At 35.4% G+C, this 17,776-nt stretch overlaps 1 protein-coding gene across 6 annotated transcripts in view; it reads right to left on the reverse strand.

Moving 5' to 3' along the window:
* Positions 1 to 17,776, reverse strand: part of LOC149536833 (ARM repeat superfamily protein) — a 245,597-nt gene that overhangs the window by 76,853 nt on the left and 150,968 nt on the right. For all 6 annotated transcript variants that reach the window (XM_089804937.1, XM_089804939.1, XM_089804942.1 and 3 more), the window contains one exon: positions 14,180 to 14,293. In XM_089804937.1, the coding sequence (XP_089661063.1) occupies positions 14,180 to 14,293 (114 nt within the window). The remainder of the gene's footprint in view (positions 1 to 14,179; positions 14,294 to 17,776) is intronic.

Consider the following 17,776-nt stretch of genomic DNA (forward strand, 5'->3'; position numbering starts at 1 on the left):
CCAGCATGTGAGATAAGTATGATATCGAGCCTGCAGAATCATCTATTCAAAAAGGGGAGAAATATGAAGGGAAAAAAATATTCAGATATATGAAATTTTTAGTTTGCAAAAGGTCTAACGGAAAAATATTAATAAATTATTGATAATAAAATTAGTCACAACAAGCCTAATATAAATTATGGACCTATAACCCACAGGTCCAAATATCTATTTTATAAATAGAAAATAAGCTATCTAAATGAGTTACAACATTTTGGAAAACATGGGGACATATAAAACCTCTAGATTGACAACTTATATTGATACAGTACAAGGCGGGAGAATCCCCAAAGGAGATGTCCTAGCACCCAGCAAATAACCACACAGCAGAAGAATAACAATAACACAAAGATTTAGATCCAAAATAATGTCAATTCTCATAATATAATCATAAGATTACATCCAACATGTCTGGCAATAAGGCCTTCCGGGTTACTACCAAATTCATATACAAATACAACAACCACTCTGCAAGATCCAAACCCTAGCTGGCCCAAATCCGCAATCTGGTAAAAAACCCCACGAAGAATCTAAACTTGTGCTCGCAGGCCACCACGCAACCTTCTTGTTTTTCCAAGCCGCAATTACTAGCTCTGCTCAACTTCACTCTTCTCGGCTACTCTTCTTCTCCGTGTTGGATGAATAATGATTCTAAACTCCACAAGATGCTCTACTTATACTGAACCAAGCCACAAGTCAGCCTAGCATAAAAAAATAAAAATAAACACTCTCATTAAATACACCTTCAAGCCACAAGTCGGCTTGGCAACAAACATTAAATACATGAAATAAGGAACTTTCCACTAATTTCTAAAATGCCACCTTGGTAAATGAAATTCCTTTTTCCTTTTTTTTCTCCATTATTCTTTTTATTATTAATTTTCCTAGGAACAAACTAAACATAATGCTTCACCAACAATCTCTACAACTGATCACAACCACCAACAACAATATCCTCAAACGTGAAATCCATGTCAGCAAAATAAGGTAAATCCCGAACCAAATCAACAACATGTAAGCTCAAATCCACAACAAGAGCAACATGTAAATCCTCAGCCATGTCAACCACAATTAAATCAAGAACATACAGATCTCCAGTATCATGTAGATGCTCAACAACATTAGTAACTAGTGAATCCACACCAGCAACATCCAACTCCACATCAATAGAAACATTCATATCCTCCACAAAAGAGTCTCCAGCAATAGGTGAATCCAAAACCATATCCACATCAGCACCAATATGGAAATTCATATCAGCAGCCATATAGAAATCCTCATAATCAGCAATCTCATCATCCACATTAAGATGCTTTGTAATTTCTATGTCAAATCCATCTAACTGATCATGAAAACAAATATCCTCAACAATGTCAACAACGGGAAAATCAAGAACATATAGACCTGCAGTATCATGTAGATCCTCAACCACATCAGCAACTAGTGAATCCACACCAGTAACATCTGACTCCACATTAGTAGAAACATCCATGTATGAATTCTCACAATTAGCAATCTTATCATCCACTATAAGATACTCTGCAATTTGCACGTCAGATCCATCTAATTGATCATGAAAACAAATATCATCTTCATCTTTAGCAAAATCATCCTTTACCTCTTCCTTAATAACAAAGTACCTTCTCCTCTGCACAATCATTTTAACAGGCCAAACCACTCTCTTTTGGATCGATATACTCCAACTCCAGAAATCTCTACGAAACTCAATTATCCCTTCCTTAACTCAATTGGTCAAACTAGCTTCCAATCAAGAAAACGTCTCTAAAATCTGTCTCCACCACATCACAGAGATATGCAAGCATCCCAGGGTCCAATCTTCTCGAAGGCGTCTTCCAACATCTTCACAAACCCTCTACAGAAAATCTTCAACCAGATCCAACCTTCACTCAATAAGATCAACCTTCCATCTTCACAACCATCTCTTCATATCACAATCCATCAACAAGACCTCTGCAATTGTCAGTCAGAACCACGATCTACCACCTCACAACAAAGATATCTAGACTCCAAAAGGAACAATCCACCACAAGATCGAACTTTTCTCTAATAATCTTCACCCCAGGTGGTGGTGCAAACTGCCTCAACTTCAGTGATCTGTCTACATGCTCAAGAAAACTAGCTTTGATACCACTTGATGCAATATACGGTAGGAGAATCCCTAAAGGAGATATCCTAGCCCCCAGCAAATAACCACACAGCAAAAGAATAACAATAACATAGAGATTTAGATCCAAAATAATGCCAATTTTCATAACATAATCATAAGATTTACATCCAACTTGCCTAGCTATAAGGCCTTCCAAGTTATGACCATATACATAAGCAATCTCTACGAAACTCAATTATCCCTTCCTTAACTCGATCGGTCAAACTAGCTTCCAACCAAGCAAACGTCTCTGAAATCTTTGTCTCCACCACATCACGGAGATATGCAATCATCCTAGGGTCCAATCTTCTCGAAGGCATCTTCCAACATCTTCGCAAACCCTCAACAAAAAATCTTCAACCAAATCCAACCTTCACTCAATAAGATCAACCTTCCATCTTCACAACCATCTCTTCATATCATGATCCATCCACAAGTTCTCTGTAATTGTAAGTAAAAACCACGATTTGCCACCTCACAACAAAAATATCTAGACTCCATAAGGAACAATCCACCACAAGATCAAACTCTGCTCTAATAATTTTTACCCCAGGTCTTGGTGCAAACTGCCTCAACTTCGGTGATCTATCTACACGCTAAGGAAAACTAGCTCTGATACCACTTGATGCAATACGAGGCAGGAAAATCCTCAAAGGAGATGTCCTAGCCCCCAACAAATAACCACACAACAGAAGAATAACAATAACGAAGAGATTTAGATCCAAAATAATGACAAATCTCATAATATAATGATATAATCATAAGATTTACATCCAATATGCCCGACTATAAGGCCTTTTGGGTTACAACCAAATACATAAGCAAACACAACAACTGCTTTGCAAGATCCCGCAAGATCCAAACCCTAGCTAGCACAGATCCATAATCTAGTAGAAAACCCCGAGAAAAATCTAAACTTGTGGTCACAAGCCACCACGCAACCTTCTTGTTTTCCCAGGCCGCAGCTACTAGCTCTACTCAACTTCACTCTTCTCAGCTACTCGTCTTCTCCATGTTGGATGAACATTGATTCTAGAGTCCACAAGACCCTCTACTTATACTAAACCAAGCCACAAGTCGAGCTAGCATAAAAGAAATTAAATAAACACTCATCAAATACACCTTCAAGCCACAAGTCGGCTTGGCAACAAAGATTAAATACATGAAATAAGGAACAAACATTAAATACATGAAATAAGGAACTTTCCACTAACTTCTAAAATGCCACCTTGGTAAATGAATTTCCTTTTTCCTTTTTTTCTCCATTATTATTTTTATTATTAATTTTACCTCTAATTTTTATCACTGTCTCTCAACAATTTTATTTTATTTTTTATTTTAAAATTTAAATTATGCCCCCTTCTATTTTGTGATGCAAGATGCTCTTGCATCATATATATAATATTTTTCTATTATTCAATACTATCTACTACCTTTCTTTTTAATATCATTCACGATCAAAGTAATAAGAATCGGAATCGGCAAGCAAGAATCGAATCGTGAATCGGCCATGAATCGGAATCGAATCAGCCAAAAATCAACAAATTTAAAAAACCCTTGAAATTTAGTAACTTATTTCATAAACCCCTTATCGCTGATTCCATTCACTAATTCACAAAAAATCGTTTGGCTTGAATCGAATCGTCGAATCGTGTGAATCGGGTGAAACATCGTGGTTCTTGGAACTATGTTCACGATTATCAATAACAGGCTCAAAGTTTTAGGAAGATAATCATGTCTATAAATTTATTAGTTTAATTTAAACTCAGTTCCCTTGGTCACTTACAATGACGAAATATTAGTCCTAATATTTTTATATGACACACTCTTTAACTATCATTGTATTATTGTTAAAATGCCTAACATGAATATTTAATTTTTATTATTTTAGTACCTTGTTATTAGATTGATAATATTGTACATAATGAAAGACAATACTCTTGTAGTCTTCTAGAATTCATCAGTATCATCTTGGATGAATGTTAACTCTATAATGATGAGTTACTAGATTTTATGAGGTATCTATATCATTCACTAGGTAAATGTTATGTCAACCAAGGATGATATTTTTATATTGAATATTGAAGTTATGTATCAAAACAACTATATTAAAGAAAATAAATTTCATAAAAGAGATATTCACAATGTTCAAATATATAAGATTAAGCATCATTACTTTTTGCTACTATAAATTTGTGGCATACTTATAAGAAATATATGTTGATTTATAGTTCTCATCATCATTTCTATTTGAAAGATGATTCTCTTCGAATTGTTTGTTAATTTAAAATAAATAAAAGTAGAAGAGATTTGTAAATCAAAAGGAGAATAATGTGTTCAATAAAGTATAAATATTCAATATTATTAAATACAATTATTGATCGTGTATTGTTTGAGTGATGATGTAGATATATCTAAAGCTATTGAGGACAACAACTAAATTACAGGGGGGGAATTGTTACGTGACTTTTTCTCCAAGAGAAAATAAAGTTAGAAATTGATCTTTTTAGGATAAAAAGGAGATAAAATAACGGATATTACGATACTTAAATTTATAAGAGTAATAAAGTAAATTTATCAAAACTATTTTTAAAAGAGTGGAATGATTATATTTATTAAAATGTAATGGTAACTTTTGACAAAAGGATGTGATGGTTTGGGAACTACCCCTTATAAGATGATATCAGTCATTATTGGAGACTTGAAAAGAGGACAAGAGGAAGAGAAAGAACTCTGGAAAGAGTACAAGAAGGAAAGTAAAGAATTACAAACGACAGGCGAGAGGGCATAGTTAAGTTCTCTGGCTGGGCATTAAGCATTGGAGAAGGGACATATAGTGTATGTCCAACTCAAGGTACAGTGTACAACCAGGAGTGTCCTGGCTAGAGCTGTGTTATTTTCATGCAAAAGGCATGTGTTTCACACCGTGAAGGTGTGTGGGGTTCTGAGTAAGAACTTTGTCCTCTTGTGAATGTTTCTTGTCTGCGCAAAAAGCCAAGACCTGTAACTGATCCTCTACCTGTCAATCTTCACCAGTGAGCATTAACTTCTCTGTGATTTACATATACATATTAAACAATTTTTATATCGTATTTATTAATTTATTTATGATCTAGATTACAACTACAAAGGTTCTTTCATTTTATTATTGAAACATTACTACTTATAAATATTCATTGATTAATATCTTCGTAGCACAGTGTTATTTGGAAAGAATATTCTCTTAAAAATATATAAAATAATTTACATTAGAAATGCATTAATTTGCATAAGAAAATTATCTCTATTTTAACTTGAGGTGTAATAGTGTACAATTTCAGCGTAAAACAAAAGCATGGGGATAGTACACTAGACTGCTAAATCTTAAAAAAGAAATTCTCATAAGAAGGGATCCATCACTTAGCATTAGGAAAAGGTCTGCCCCATGGATCTGACAAAACATTTACTGCAGCATAAGCACAGCTAGTATCTCACAAAAATCATAGTTTATTTTGGTCAAGAATAAAACAGGCAAAATAAATTAACTCAATAAGGTTGAATAAAGTAAAAATGAAAAAGAAAATCACCCAAAATACTTAATGTAATCTATTTGTTCTGATTCTCTAATGCAGAACCATCTAATCGCCCGTAATTCGGAATTCCTCCATTAAAACAGGAGCAAATGGCATTGTCAGATAAAAACATAAAGTTGAGCTGAGCTTTAAATCGTATTATCAATTCATTTTGAGACAACTCAGCTGAGGCAAAGCTTAAAATAATGTTCATTAGGAAAGTTTACAAGGGTTCAGTGAACACAAACACTGGTTTCTAAGGGTTAAGCAGACACAAAAAAAAAAATTACATATTTGTATTAAAAGGTTAGGTTAGCTGCTATTAATATTTTTCAAATCTGGAAAGGAAAAGATTTCCTCTCAAACCACAGTAGTGTCACTTATTGGGACCTGGAAAGATGGTAATGGGTAAACAGTCTGAAGTTTGCAAACTATCGCCCCATTACAAATGGGCACCCCCTCTTTTTGCTTTAGCAAGAGTAGTGACTTATATTACGAAGTAATTGGTAAAATACTTGCTTGTTATTAACGGAGACCAAGAGGTCCGTATATACAAAAGAACAACGCAATGTTTCCTTAGGAAATGATCATAAAGAATAGAAATATTCTATTCTAGCTAAAAGAAAGCTTAAAAAGCTAACATATAACTACAACTAACTAAATATTAGAAACATTTTAATATTTACAATAGATTACAAATAGATTACCATTAACTAATAATAGAAACATATCTATTATCGTAATAACCACCCTTAATGATTAATCTATCCACAACACCCAACTGTTCTCTAAATTTGACAAACATATCAGGACCAAGAGGCTTGGCGAGAATGTGTGCAGTCTGATTTGTGGTAGGAACATATTGCAAATCTATTGTCCTGTCTTCAACCAGTGGTCATATGTAGTGACAGTCAACATCCACATGTTTGGTTCCTTCATCAAGGACTGGATTTCAGGTTAACTTGAAATGCCTTCGTTATCAACAAACTAAGTAGTTGGTCCTACTGGTGACATCTACATATCCCCAAGCATCCAACGAAGCCAAACAGCTTCATATCCCACCTTAATAGTTCCTTTGTACTTGGCCTCTGTAGAGAAGAGAGAAATTGCCTGCTGCTTCTTACTGGTCCATGTGACGGCACCAAATCCCAAACAAAATGCATATCTAAAAGTTGACTTTTTATCGTCAACAGATTCTACCAAATCTGAATTTTTGAATTCACAAGTCTAGGAGTAGAACTTCGAGAGTAAAGAAGTCCATACTCTGAAGTCCCCTTCACATAACGAAGCACACGCTTTGCTGCCATCCAATGATCAGCCTTAGGAGCTGTCAAAAAGCGTAAGATGTAGCTAACTGCGAAGTTGATGTCAGGCCTAGTAGCAGAGAGGTAGATGAAGTTGCCTACTAGTTGTCTATATGTAGTATCATCAACGGGCGGAGAATCAAACTTGGCTGATAACTTGAGACCTTTCTCCATGGGTATAGACACAGGCGTACAATCCTACATATGGAATTTGTCTAACAGAGCGTTAGCATAATTGGACTGAGAGATGAATTTATCAGAAGACTGTTGCCAAATCTCAACACCTAGGCAATAATGCATGAGCCCAAGATTAGTCATATCAAAAGATTGGGATAGAATCTGTTTGATTCCCTGAATCAAAGATGTCGAACTGCCAGCGATGATCAAACCATCCACATAAATAACCAAAATGATGATGTCATTGTCAATAGTTTTGATGTACAAATTTGAGTCTGAAGAACTCATCTTGAAGCCTTGATCACTACGGTACTTATCAATTTTTATGTACCATGCCCGAGGGGCCTACTTCAAGCCATAGACAGCTTTTACGAATCTCAGAATCTAATGGTCTTTACCAGCGACCTTTAAACTAAGAAGCTGCGTCATGTAGACCTCCTAAGGAGATCACCATTCAGGAAAGCACTCTTGATGTCCATCTAATGGACCTTCCAGCCAAACTGTGTTTCCATGGCTAGGACTACTCTAATTGTGCTCATCGTTGCAGTGGGAGAAAAGGTCTACTCATAATCAATGCCCTAACACTGAGAAAAGCCCTTCGCAACTAAATGAGCTTTGCACTTATGTAAAGTAGCATCATATTTATATTTGATTTTATAAACTCATTTGCAGCCAATGGTTTTCTTCCCTGGTGGAAGATCAGAAATAACTTAGGTTGTGATATTGCTATCAAGATTTAACTGTGTGATTTTGAGTCAAACTCATTGACCCATGTTTCATGAGTAGTGATTCAACATGAATCCATCTCTCATGAGAATAAATGGAACACTTAGCACTCATTGGATCTAGGTGATGCTCACGAGGGTGAAGCACCAGGACTTCCCGGGAGGTTACCCATCCTAGTACTACTCCAACCTGAGCACACTTAACTACAGAGTTTCCTCCATGGTTAAACCCAAAGCTTGCAACCCCATTTGCAAAACCTTCACCAAGTGTTGTGCCTTATGACCCATTCATTAGAAAGCCCCTTAAGCTCATCAATTGATAAGTAGGAGATAATTTCCACAGCAAGTCAAATTGTGATATTGCTATCATGATTTAATTGTGTGATTTTGAGTCAAACTCGTTGACCCATGTTTCATGAGTAGTGATTTAACATTAATACATCTCTCATGAGAATAAATGGAACACTTAGCACTCATTGGATCTAGGTGATGCTCACAGGGGTGAAGCATTGGGACTTCTTGGCAGGTCACCCACCCCAGTACTACTCCAGCCTAAGCGTGCTTAACTACATTAGTATTAGGAGATGCTTGGTGATCAAGTTCCCCATCAGAAGAATCTAGATCAAACTCAGGCGAAGCATCTACAAATTGAGGTGATCCTACAGGAGAAGTTGGCAATGTCTGTACAGGGCTTAATGGTATAACTAGAGCTAATGGAGCTAATGGAGACCTCCCATCAGATGGACCTACTGGAAGCCTAACTCCCAAATTATGAGCCTTCCTAGGCTGGTCTCTTGGATCAGGAACAAGAGAAACAGGCATGAAAGGTCCTTGTTGCTCATCAAAGACCACATCACGACTCTAGATGAGACGAGATGTCTCAACATCGATAAGATAGTAGGCTTTGTGAAGACTATTGTATCCAGCAAGGGAGCCAAAAACCTTTAAGTGACTGATTTTGGGCTTGCGACCTGATCAAGCCTCTTATGGAGTTTTACCTTTGACCGCCACTGTGGTTGACCGATTCAAAAGATAAACTGTAGTGTTGATTGCTTCTGCCCATAACTTCTTCGAAACATGTCTATGCTCGACCATTGATCGAGCCACCTCAATGATTGTTTTGTTCAATCATTCAACAACATTGTTTTGTTGTGGCGTGTGGGGTGTGGTTAACTAGCGTTTGATGTCATGAGTATCCAAGAAGCTAGAGAAATCATTAGAACAAAATCCCCCCCCCGAATGTTTGACAGAAGAGTAATAATAGATTTCCCAGACTCTTTTTCAACTAGGGGTTTAAACTTTTGAAATACAAAAAATGCATCTAATTTCTTTTTAAAAAAATACGCCCACATTCTTCAATCATCAACAAATGACAAAAAATACCTGGACCAAAGAATAGGAGTGGCCATAGGGCCACAGATATCGGCATGAACAAGTTGAAGTATCTGAGAAGCTCGGCTTGAATCGCCAATTGCAAAAGGTGTGCAATATTGCTTCCCAACTTGGCATGCATCACAAACTCCGAGTTGTTTAGTTTGAATCTCTTGCAATCCAAGGACAAGCTCTTCCCAAGGAAGCTATGAGATATAAAGCACATTTAATTGCCCATATCGCTGATGCCAAAGTGTGCTAACAGAAAACCACTGAGCAGCCATAGCTAAGTCCTGAGAATCACCAAAATCAATAAGTCGAAAAAGACCATGATCCTTAAGACCCACTGCAACAACAGATTGAGTCACCCTATTAGTGATGGTATACTGATGTGAACTAAAGATGACATCCAACCATGGAGAATGTTGTAGCAAATGACGAACTAAGAGTAGATTTAATTCCATCCCTAGAACATAGTATACATCGAGGAAAATGAGATTCCTCCCAACTGACTATATTTGAATATTGTCTTTGCCGACAACAGTGTACTCTTCTCCACTACCAAAATAACAAAATCTGTGTAAGGCTGGTAGTCAATGAACTAATCTCTATGGTGGGTGAAGTGACGAGAGGCACTTGAATCAATGTACCAAACAAACGACTTCACATGATCTGCAGGTCTTTTATCCATGAAGGTGTAAAAGGTAGATTTCAACTGCTTAGTGTGCTCTACACTGTTCGCTTTGGGTTGCGAACCAAGTTCCTTACATTGTCCAGCTAAGTATTTCCAACATTCAACCTTCATGTACCCAAACTTGTGGCAATAGTTGCATTCCTTGTTCTTCTTCTGAGAGTCTTCTAAAGCTAGAGCAAAAGACTTATGCTGAGACGACTACTGAAACTTGCCTTTATCCTTCTGAAAGGATTTGATAGCAAAGGCTTGCTCTGTGGAGGTGGAGTTGGAGTTGTTTCCACCAATCTTGCTGAAGCAGAAGTGGGCAAAGATCAGTGAACTTCAGATCGACACCAGAAGACGTGATGTTGAGAGTCTCGATAAAACGCTCATAGGACTTTGGTAAACTCCGAAGAGTGATAACTACAATGTCCTCTTCCTCCATCTTGCGACCAATGGCAAGGATCTGATCAAGGATTTCCTAAATCACATTCAAGTGAGCTTGGAGCGAGGTTTGTTCATCCATGATAATAGAAATCATAGTGTTCTTCAAGAATAAAGCTCTACTTTTGTTAGAAGTCTCATTAAGATCTTTGAGATGTACCCATATCTCAGTAGCTGTCTTGCAGGAAGGAAGATCTTTGAGATGTACCCACATCTCGGCAGTTGTCTTGTAGGAAGGAATCTGAGAGAGTTGATCATCAACTACAGATAATTTGAGAAGCATTATTGCCTCTCAATTATTCAAATTCTACATATCCTAATCGGTACCAGGGATAGTCGGCCGCTATGTAACACCCAAAACAATTTGATTGGTATTTCGATATTCAAAAATTGCTATGATCTAATACCTCCAAGTACCATAATTTCGACCATTGAATTTTGACTTGTTCTCAAGCAAAATGTCAAAGATGCCATGGCACGTTTTTCAACAAAAAATGTGAACAGCTGTGAAGGCACTTTCTTCTAGGCAAAGAAACAAAAGACCCAAAAAATTTGAAGGATGACACAAAAGAGAGCTCGAAAAAACCACAAAGAATATGTTGTCAGTTTTTGGATCTATTGGTCAAAAATTGAGGCACCCAGAAAAAACAAATAACAACCTAGTTGAGCTCTCAATAGCCCACCACAAATCTGTAAAAAAAATTGAATCAGGTACATAAAATTAGGGTTTCAAGCAAAAACAGCCCTAGCTGCAAGAAACCCAAAAAGAATGGCATATTCACAGAAAAATGCAGTGATTGGACGCAGATCTGATGCCAGCAAAAAAAAATCACTGCAAGATGAATGGCAATTGCAGAAAAACCCTAGCACGAACCTAGGGATTTTGAAGAATTTCTCAAAAATACAGAAACCCTAGACCAGCTTTCGAGAAAAATCTCAGAAATAATTTTGAAAAATCTTAACAAAATTTCAAAAGAAATTATAAATTTTTCAAAAAAAAAATTCAAGTGTTAGCTTTGCTACCATATTACGAAGTAATTGATAAAATACTTGCTTGTTATTAACAGACTGAGAGGTCTATATATACAAAAGAATAAAGCGATGTTTCCCTAGGAAACAATCATAAAGAATATAAATATTCTATTCTAGCTAAAAGAAAGCTAAAAAAACTAACAGATAACTACAGCTAACTAAATATTAGAAATATTCTAATATTTACAATAGATTACAAATAGATTACCATTATAGAAGCTCATCTATTATCGTGATACTTTAGGTGGTCTTCATTGGTAGCAATTTTCAAATCTCCAAGTCCAAAAGGTGACTTTGAGCAACTTTAGTCTGTTGGGAAGCCAAGTCTGTCTGGGATGTGAATGTGAGCTGGGCTCAGTAAGAAGAATAAGAAGAGTGTGTGGAGGAGGATTTCTAGGGCAGAATAAGAAGAAATTACCTGCTGTTTATCAGTCTTTCTGGGTCATATTCTAACAGCAAGCTGCATCTCACCAACATAACAGGCCATAATTCAGCAGGGATGACGAGTTCGATCTCAAGACACTGATAATATCTAGAGATTGTTGTGTTGACAGAGATTTGTGAATCTTATCACTTGTGCATTCAGATTTAAAGGAGAGAAAGGCCACATCAAACTTATGTTCAGACTGTGGTCACTTTCATAGCTGTGTTAATAATAGAGCTGGCTGCCCTATTGGCATCTTCATATTGTCAATGGCTGTTCTTCAGAATATTACCACAGGGAAAAGAGACTTGGATATATCCTACAAATTCCAAAGTGCTGCATTTGTGCATTGAAGGCCGAACCTCTACATGAACTAAAGGCTGCTTTTAAGTTTGTGGATTGCATTTTGTGAGCTGATGGCTATCCAGGTATAAAACTCCCTATCAAGTTGTAATGTTTATGTTTGCAAATTAATTCAGAGAATGATAGTGTCTGAGACTTTCGAGTTCTTTCCTGAAATATCACTTGTTACAGAATATCTATCTATACACTGAGTTCATAACTGAAGCACACTTAGAAATCATTGACAATATTTCATTGTCCTATTACTTGAAATACAAGCAAAAAATTGTGCATATTGGAACAGCCCATTACACAGTGAGTGCACCTGTGTCTGTGTCTGTATCTTTTTGTCTCTGTCTATGTTTTCTGTCTATCTGTGTGCGTGTTCGGATGGGGGTGAGTATGGGTGTGACTGTTTGTGTGCATGAGCATGCATGCAATTTGTTTTAAGAGGTATGCGAAGAGAAAAAGGAAAAAGTATAATTTGGTGTGTAAAACTGTCTATTTTGTTGGCTCAAATCTTTCATTTGACTGACCTAGCACTCGTTCACCCATCCCCTTCTATGGTTCAGGAAAGCTTGAGGTTTAAGTTCTGAAATCCTTGAAGTTGTAATTAAAAAATGTAAGCTTTTTTTCGTTTCAATTTTGATTTCCAACATTTATGTGGAAAAAATTATTTAATTTACTATCAAAACAGACCAGCTAATTTTCATCAACAATATCAATCAAAGTTTTGAGTGGTCTATAAGTGATGATTTCCTTCTTGATCCTAATTAGTTTAATATTCAAAAACGAACAACATTGATAACAATATAGTTGAAGAACTTAGAAGAGGTGTAACCCAGGAACTCATTCATCAAGACTTGCAGACATCTTATGTAACTCCCTTCATAGCAATAAGTAGTTGGTTACATTTGATTTTTTGCAACTTTATATTTAATTTGTAGATTGGTGATACACTTGGAATTGAAAATTTAAAAACTATTAGCATATAGATATCATTTATGCACTATGCAGTACATATTATGCAATTTAATGTAATCAGTGATACGAACATAAATGAGAAAATTTATTCTACAAGATCCATGGGCTAAATTCTATATTTTTTCTTGCTGTCTATATCTCTATAGTACAATACTCTTCAAATGCATCAAAAAAATTTAAATAGTAAGATTTTCTCCTTTTTTGTGTACTTTACTCCTTTTTTTGGATAATTTGATTTTTTCCCTACTTTTTCCTGATTAAATCCTGATATTTAAGGGTGAAAAATGTCTTTCTTGTTTGCACATTGTTCCACAAAAGTTTTTTGCTGCAATGCTACAAATGACTTGTGGGTTTACAAAAAAGACAAAGAAAGGATTCCATTTCTGATAGTGTGTTAATCTACATGTAGGGGTATCAATTTTTTAGTCAAGAAAAAATCATTTCAAAGAGATACCGCAAGACAACTGTAACAAGTAGAATTCAAACTGCATCATGAATGAAAAGCACATAAATTTTTACAATTAATTCTGATGAAACTGAAAGATAATCATACTTGTTTTAACACAAGAAGCAATATAATGGTAAGCCATAATATCTAAAATACAAAAAGAAAAAAGGAACTTTGGGGAAGATTCAATATCACAATGAGTTCAGTTTTATTATCCAGAAATAAAACAGGAAAATCCTATGAGGAGATATAGTTTCATGTGAAACATGCACTGTTCAAATTCATGAACTTTGGCATGCACCTAGTGATGACTACAATACACAAATAGAACAAAAATCTCTTTCAAATGGCTGGTGGATATAAGATTTAGAATAATCAACATATTTTGTGTGTAATGAACAACGTTCAATGCAAAAGATCAAAGCTGCATTGTGAATAAGAATGCATATATATCAGTAATTTATTGAATATTCTAATGCAATGGAAAGATAAGCACACCTGTTTTCCTGCAAGAGGCAAAAGCAGGGCAGGCCATAGAAATTGAGATACTAAAAGCAAATTGCCTAGCTGGGTTTCAGATTCAAAGCAACAGTTCCTAAGAGTGCCTGAAACCTGAAAAAGATAACAATGCTCCATAAGGCCTAAAAATCACATTTAAAAACATTACAAGCATAAAATTAATATCCATGTGTTTCTTCTAAGAATCTTCCCAAGCCATTGACAATTTCTGAAACAGACGAACTCGATGTTTATATTCAATATAAAAAATCTTGAAGAATCTAAGAGGTCAGATTCACATACCCAGCACAAAAAGTGCCAGAGCTCGGTCCAGCATGGGTTTCTCATAAAGCATGGCCAGAGTACACCCCTTGGGTATGTCTAACCCATACTTAAAGATATACATAGGAAACTTAGGGCGTGCCCTAGGAAAACCCAGCAAGGACATGTAGCAAAAAAAAACATTAAATGGACTTTATTAATAGAAACTTGTTAAGAGCCCTGCTGACTCTCTACAAATTATGCGGAAAATTTGTCCTTTTTTTGTTTTTCCAAATATATAAATCACAAAGCTTAAAATGTGAAGTAAATGCTCACAATCCACACCAACTTTATTTATTAAAAGAAATTTGCAAATGTTTACAATGGCAAAAGCAATACGAAATTAACTTATTAAATAGAGAATCTGGCTAATGTAGATGTTCAACGTGGATCCTTGTTAATGGTGGATGAAGATGAATTTTAACCTCTATCCACAAATGCAGATTATGAATGCCCAAACGCTGCCGTAGGAATATTGTTCGCAGCCTAGACACTGCTTCAATATAGAGATCACGGCTTGAAGAAACTCAATGCTGCAAATGTAAACTTGCATGCCACCCTTCTAAAATGCCATTAAAGACATCAAACACTGATTGGAATTGCATACTATAACCCCCTCTATGATAGTCATCCCTTCTCTAAACAATTGACAGTAATAATAAACAATTCTTAGCACAAAATATATCTCCAAACCCTGGATTGATTTGCAGCAAATGATAATTATTTCTCAGCCCAAAAAATGTCTTTCAACCCCAGATCGAATTGCAGACCAAAAATCAGATTATTAGTCACAATTCATTGGCAATGGTGAACCAATTCAAAGTGTTGAAAATGTTAAAGATATAGCTTCAGTCGAATTGAAGCATTTACGTAAATGATATACACACACACATATATATTATAAATATTGGTTGGTTTCGGACTGTTACTAATTACAAGTCAAATAGTCTAATTGTTGTCAGCAATCTTCCTTTGTAACGGAAGAGCATGTGCCCGTAGGGACATGACTCTACGTGGCACAAATATCTATATCAGGTCATCACTGCCTGTTTGAGCATCATCAATAACAAAGGCAATGCACTGTTCTAACAGTAGTGATTTCTAAAGAATTGTTTCTGCAGTAATATTAATATATTTAGTGCACATTACAGTTACTATCAAATCAGATATATTCATATATATATATATACATTCAGTCTGTCAAGTTGAATCAGAACTGAATTATATAAGAGATCAAAATCAGAATTGTAAGTGGATATTTGAAAATTTTGTTTCTTCTATTTTCTATCAGAGATCTTTAAATTTATACATGGTATCAGAGCGTAACTGATAGAGCATCACAGTCAGTTTCATTCGGATTTAAATCTATTAAATTATCTTCAATCTGAAACTACGATGAATCATGTAAGATTAGAAGACAGACTTGAAGGGGCCTCCAACTTTGCATCATGGAAAACACGAAAATATTCAGTCTGTCAAGTTAAATCAGAACTGAATTATATAAGAGATTAAAATCAGAACTGTAAGTGGATATTTGAAAATTTTGTTTCTTCTATTCTCTATTAGAGATCCTTATCCTTTTACATGGTATCAGAGCCATCAGAGCCTAACTGATGGAGCATCACAGTCAGTTTCATTCAGATTTAAATCTATTAAATTTTCTTCAATCTGAAAATATGGTGAATCATGCAAGATTAGAAGACAGACTTGAAGAGGCCTCCAACTTTGCATCATGAAAAATACGAGTAATGATCATTCTTCGAGAAATGGAATTAGAAGGATATATAGAGGAAAATAAGGTTATGCCTGAGAATGATCCACACAAAACAACTTAGAAAAGACATCATAATAAAGCTATGAAGATCATTATAGATTCTGTCAAAGATCATATACTCCCATCAATATCAAGCCTAAAAATAGCATATGAGATGTTAGCCACTATTAAAAATACATTTGAAATTAATAATACCAACAAACAACTAACATTGATGCAAAAACTACTATACATCAAAATGAACAATGGAGAGTCTATTACATCATATTTTTCAAGAATTGCAGAATTAAAAGATCAACTTGCTATCATCGGAAATCAAGTAGATATTAAAGAGCTATGTTTAATTGCTCTAAAAGGTTTACCCTTATCTTGGGAAACCTTTATCTGTGGATTAAGCTCTCGACCTAAACTACCAAATTTTGAGCAACTCAAAAATAAATGCACTCAAAAGGAGTCGAGACTAATCTCAAGAGGAATCAGTCCACATCAAGAGAGAAATTCAAGCTCTAAAACTAATGCAAACAAAAAAGGAAACAAGGGTCAATTCAAACGAAAAAAGAGGAAAGGGAATTCAAGAAAACATACAAGAAAAGAGATTGGTCCAAAGTACAATGCTTCAAATGTGACAAATTTGGTCACACTCATAAACTCTATCCGGAATGGAAGAAAATTCAACCAGCCCTCGCAAAACTTAAGAATGAAAATTTAGCATTCTATTTAGCCCTCTCAAGTGAACTCAGCTCCAACAAAAATACATGGATAATAGAGAGTGGAGCATCTCAACAAATAACAGGCTTTAAAGACAAATTCGAAACTTTTGAAGGATACTCCTCTGAAGAAGTAACTATTGGGGATAATTCTGCATATCCGATAAAAGGGATTAGAACATGTTCAATACAACTAAAAACAAGAATCACTCTTCAACTAAAGAATGTATTGTCTGTGCCCGAAATAAAAAGAAACTTGGTCTCAATCTCTGGCCTTGCAGATCAAGGTTATCGAATCACATTCCAAGAGGATAAAGTACTATCCTGGCCCAAGAACTCCAACATTAAGAATATAATAACCATTGGTTTCAGAGACAAAAGTTTTTACAAACTTTGTAACCTTCAAATCTAGCCCCAAATCATGAAATCTCAAAGACTAATGAAATCTCACATAGAAAACTTAGACATCTTCATTTTCGTACCTTACCATCCATGGAAAAAACAGTAACCGTGTTACCTAGTTTAAAAGCTGATCATTTTGGAACTTGCAAAGGATGTGCATTAGGTAAAAATACAAAAGGGTCCTTTCCCAAAAGTCAACAAAAATCCAAAGTTGTACTTGAACTTATTCACACTAGCCCTATGTGGTCCAATGTTAGTACCTTCTCTAAGCAGTTATCTGTACTATGTAATTTTTATAGATGACTTCTCTAGAAAGACTTGGAATTACTTCCTTAAGGAATCAAATGAAGTGTTATCCAAATTCAAAGAGTTCAAAGCTCTAGTTGAAAACCA

This window comes from Cupressus sempervirens, chromosome 10 (genome assembly GCF_028749045.1).
Source record: "Cupressus sempervirens isolate cs-2001-9-10 chromosome 10, ASM2874904v1, whole genome shotgun sequence".
In the NCBI taxonomy this organism is placed as follows: Eukaryota; Viridiplantae; Streptophyta; class Pinopsida; order Cupressales; family Cupressaceae; genus Cupressus; species Cupressus sempervirens.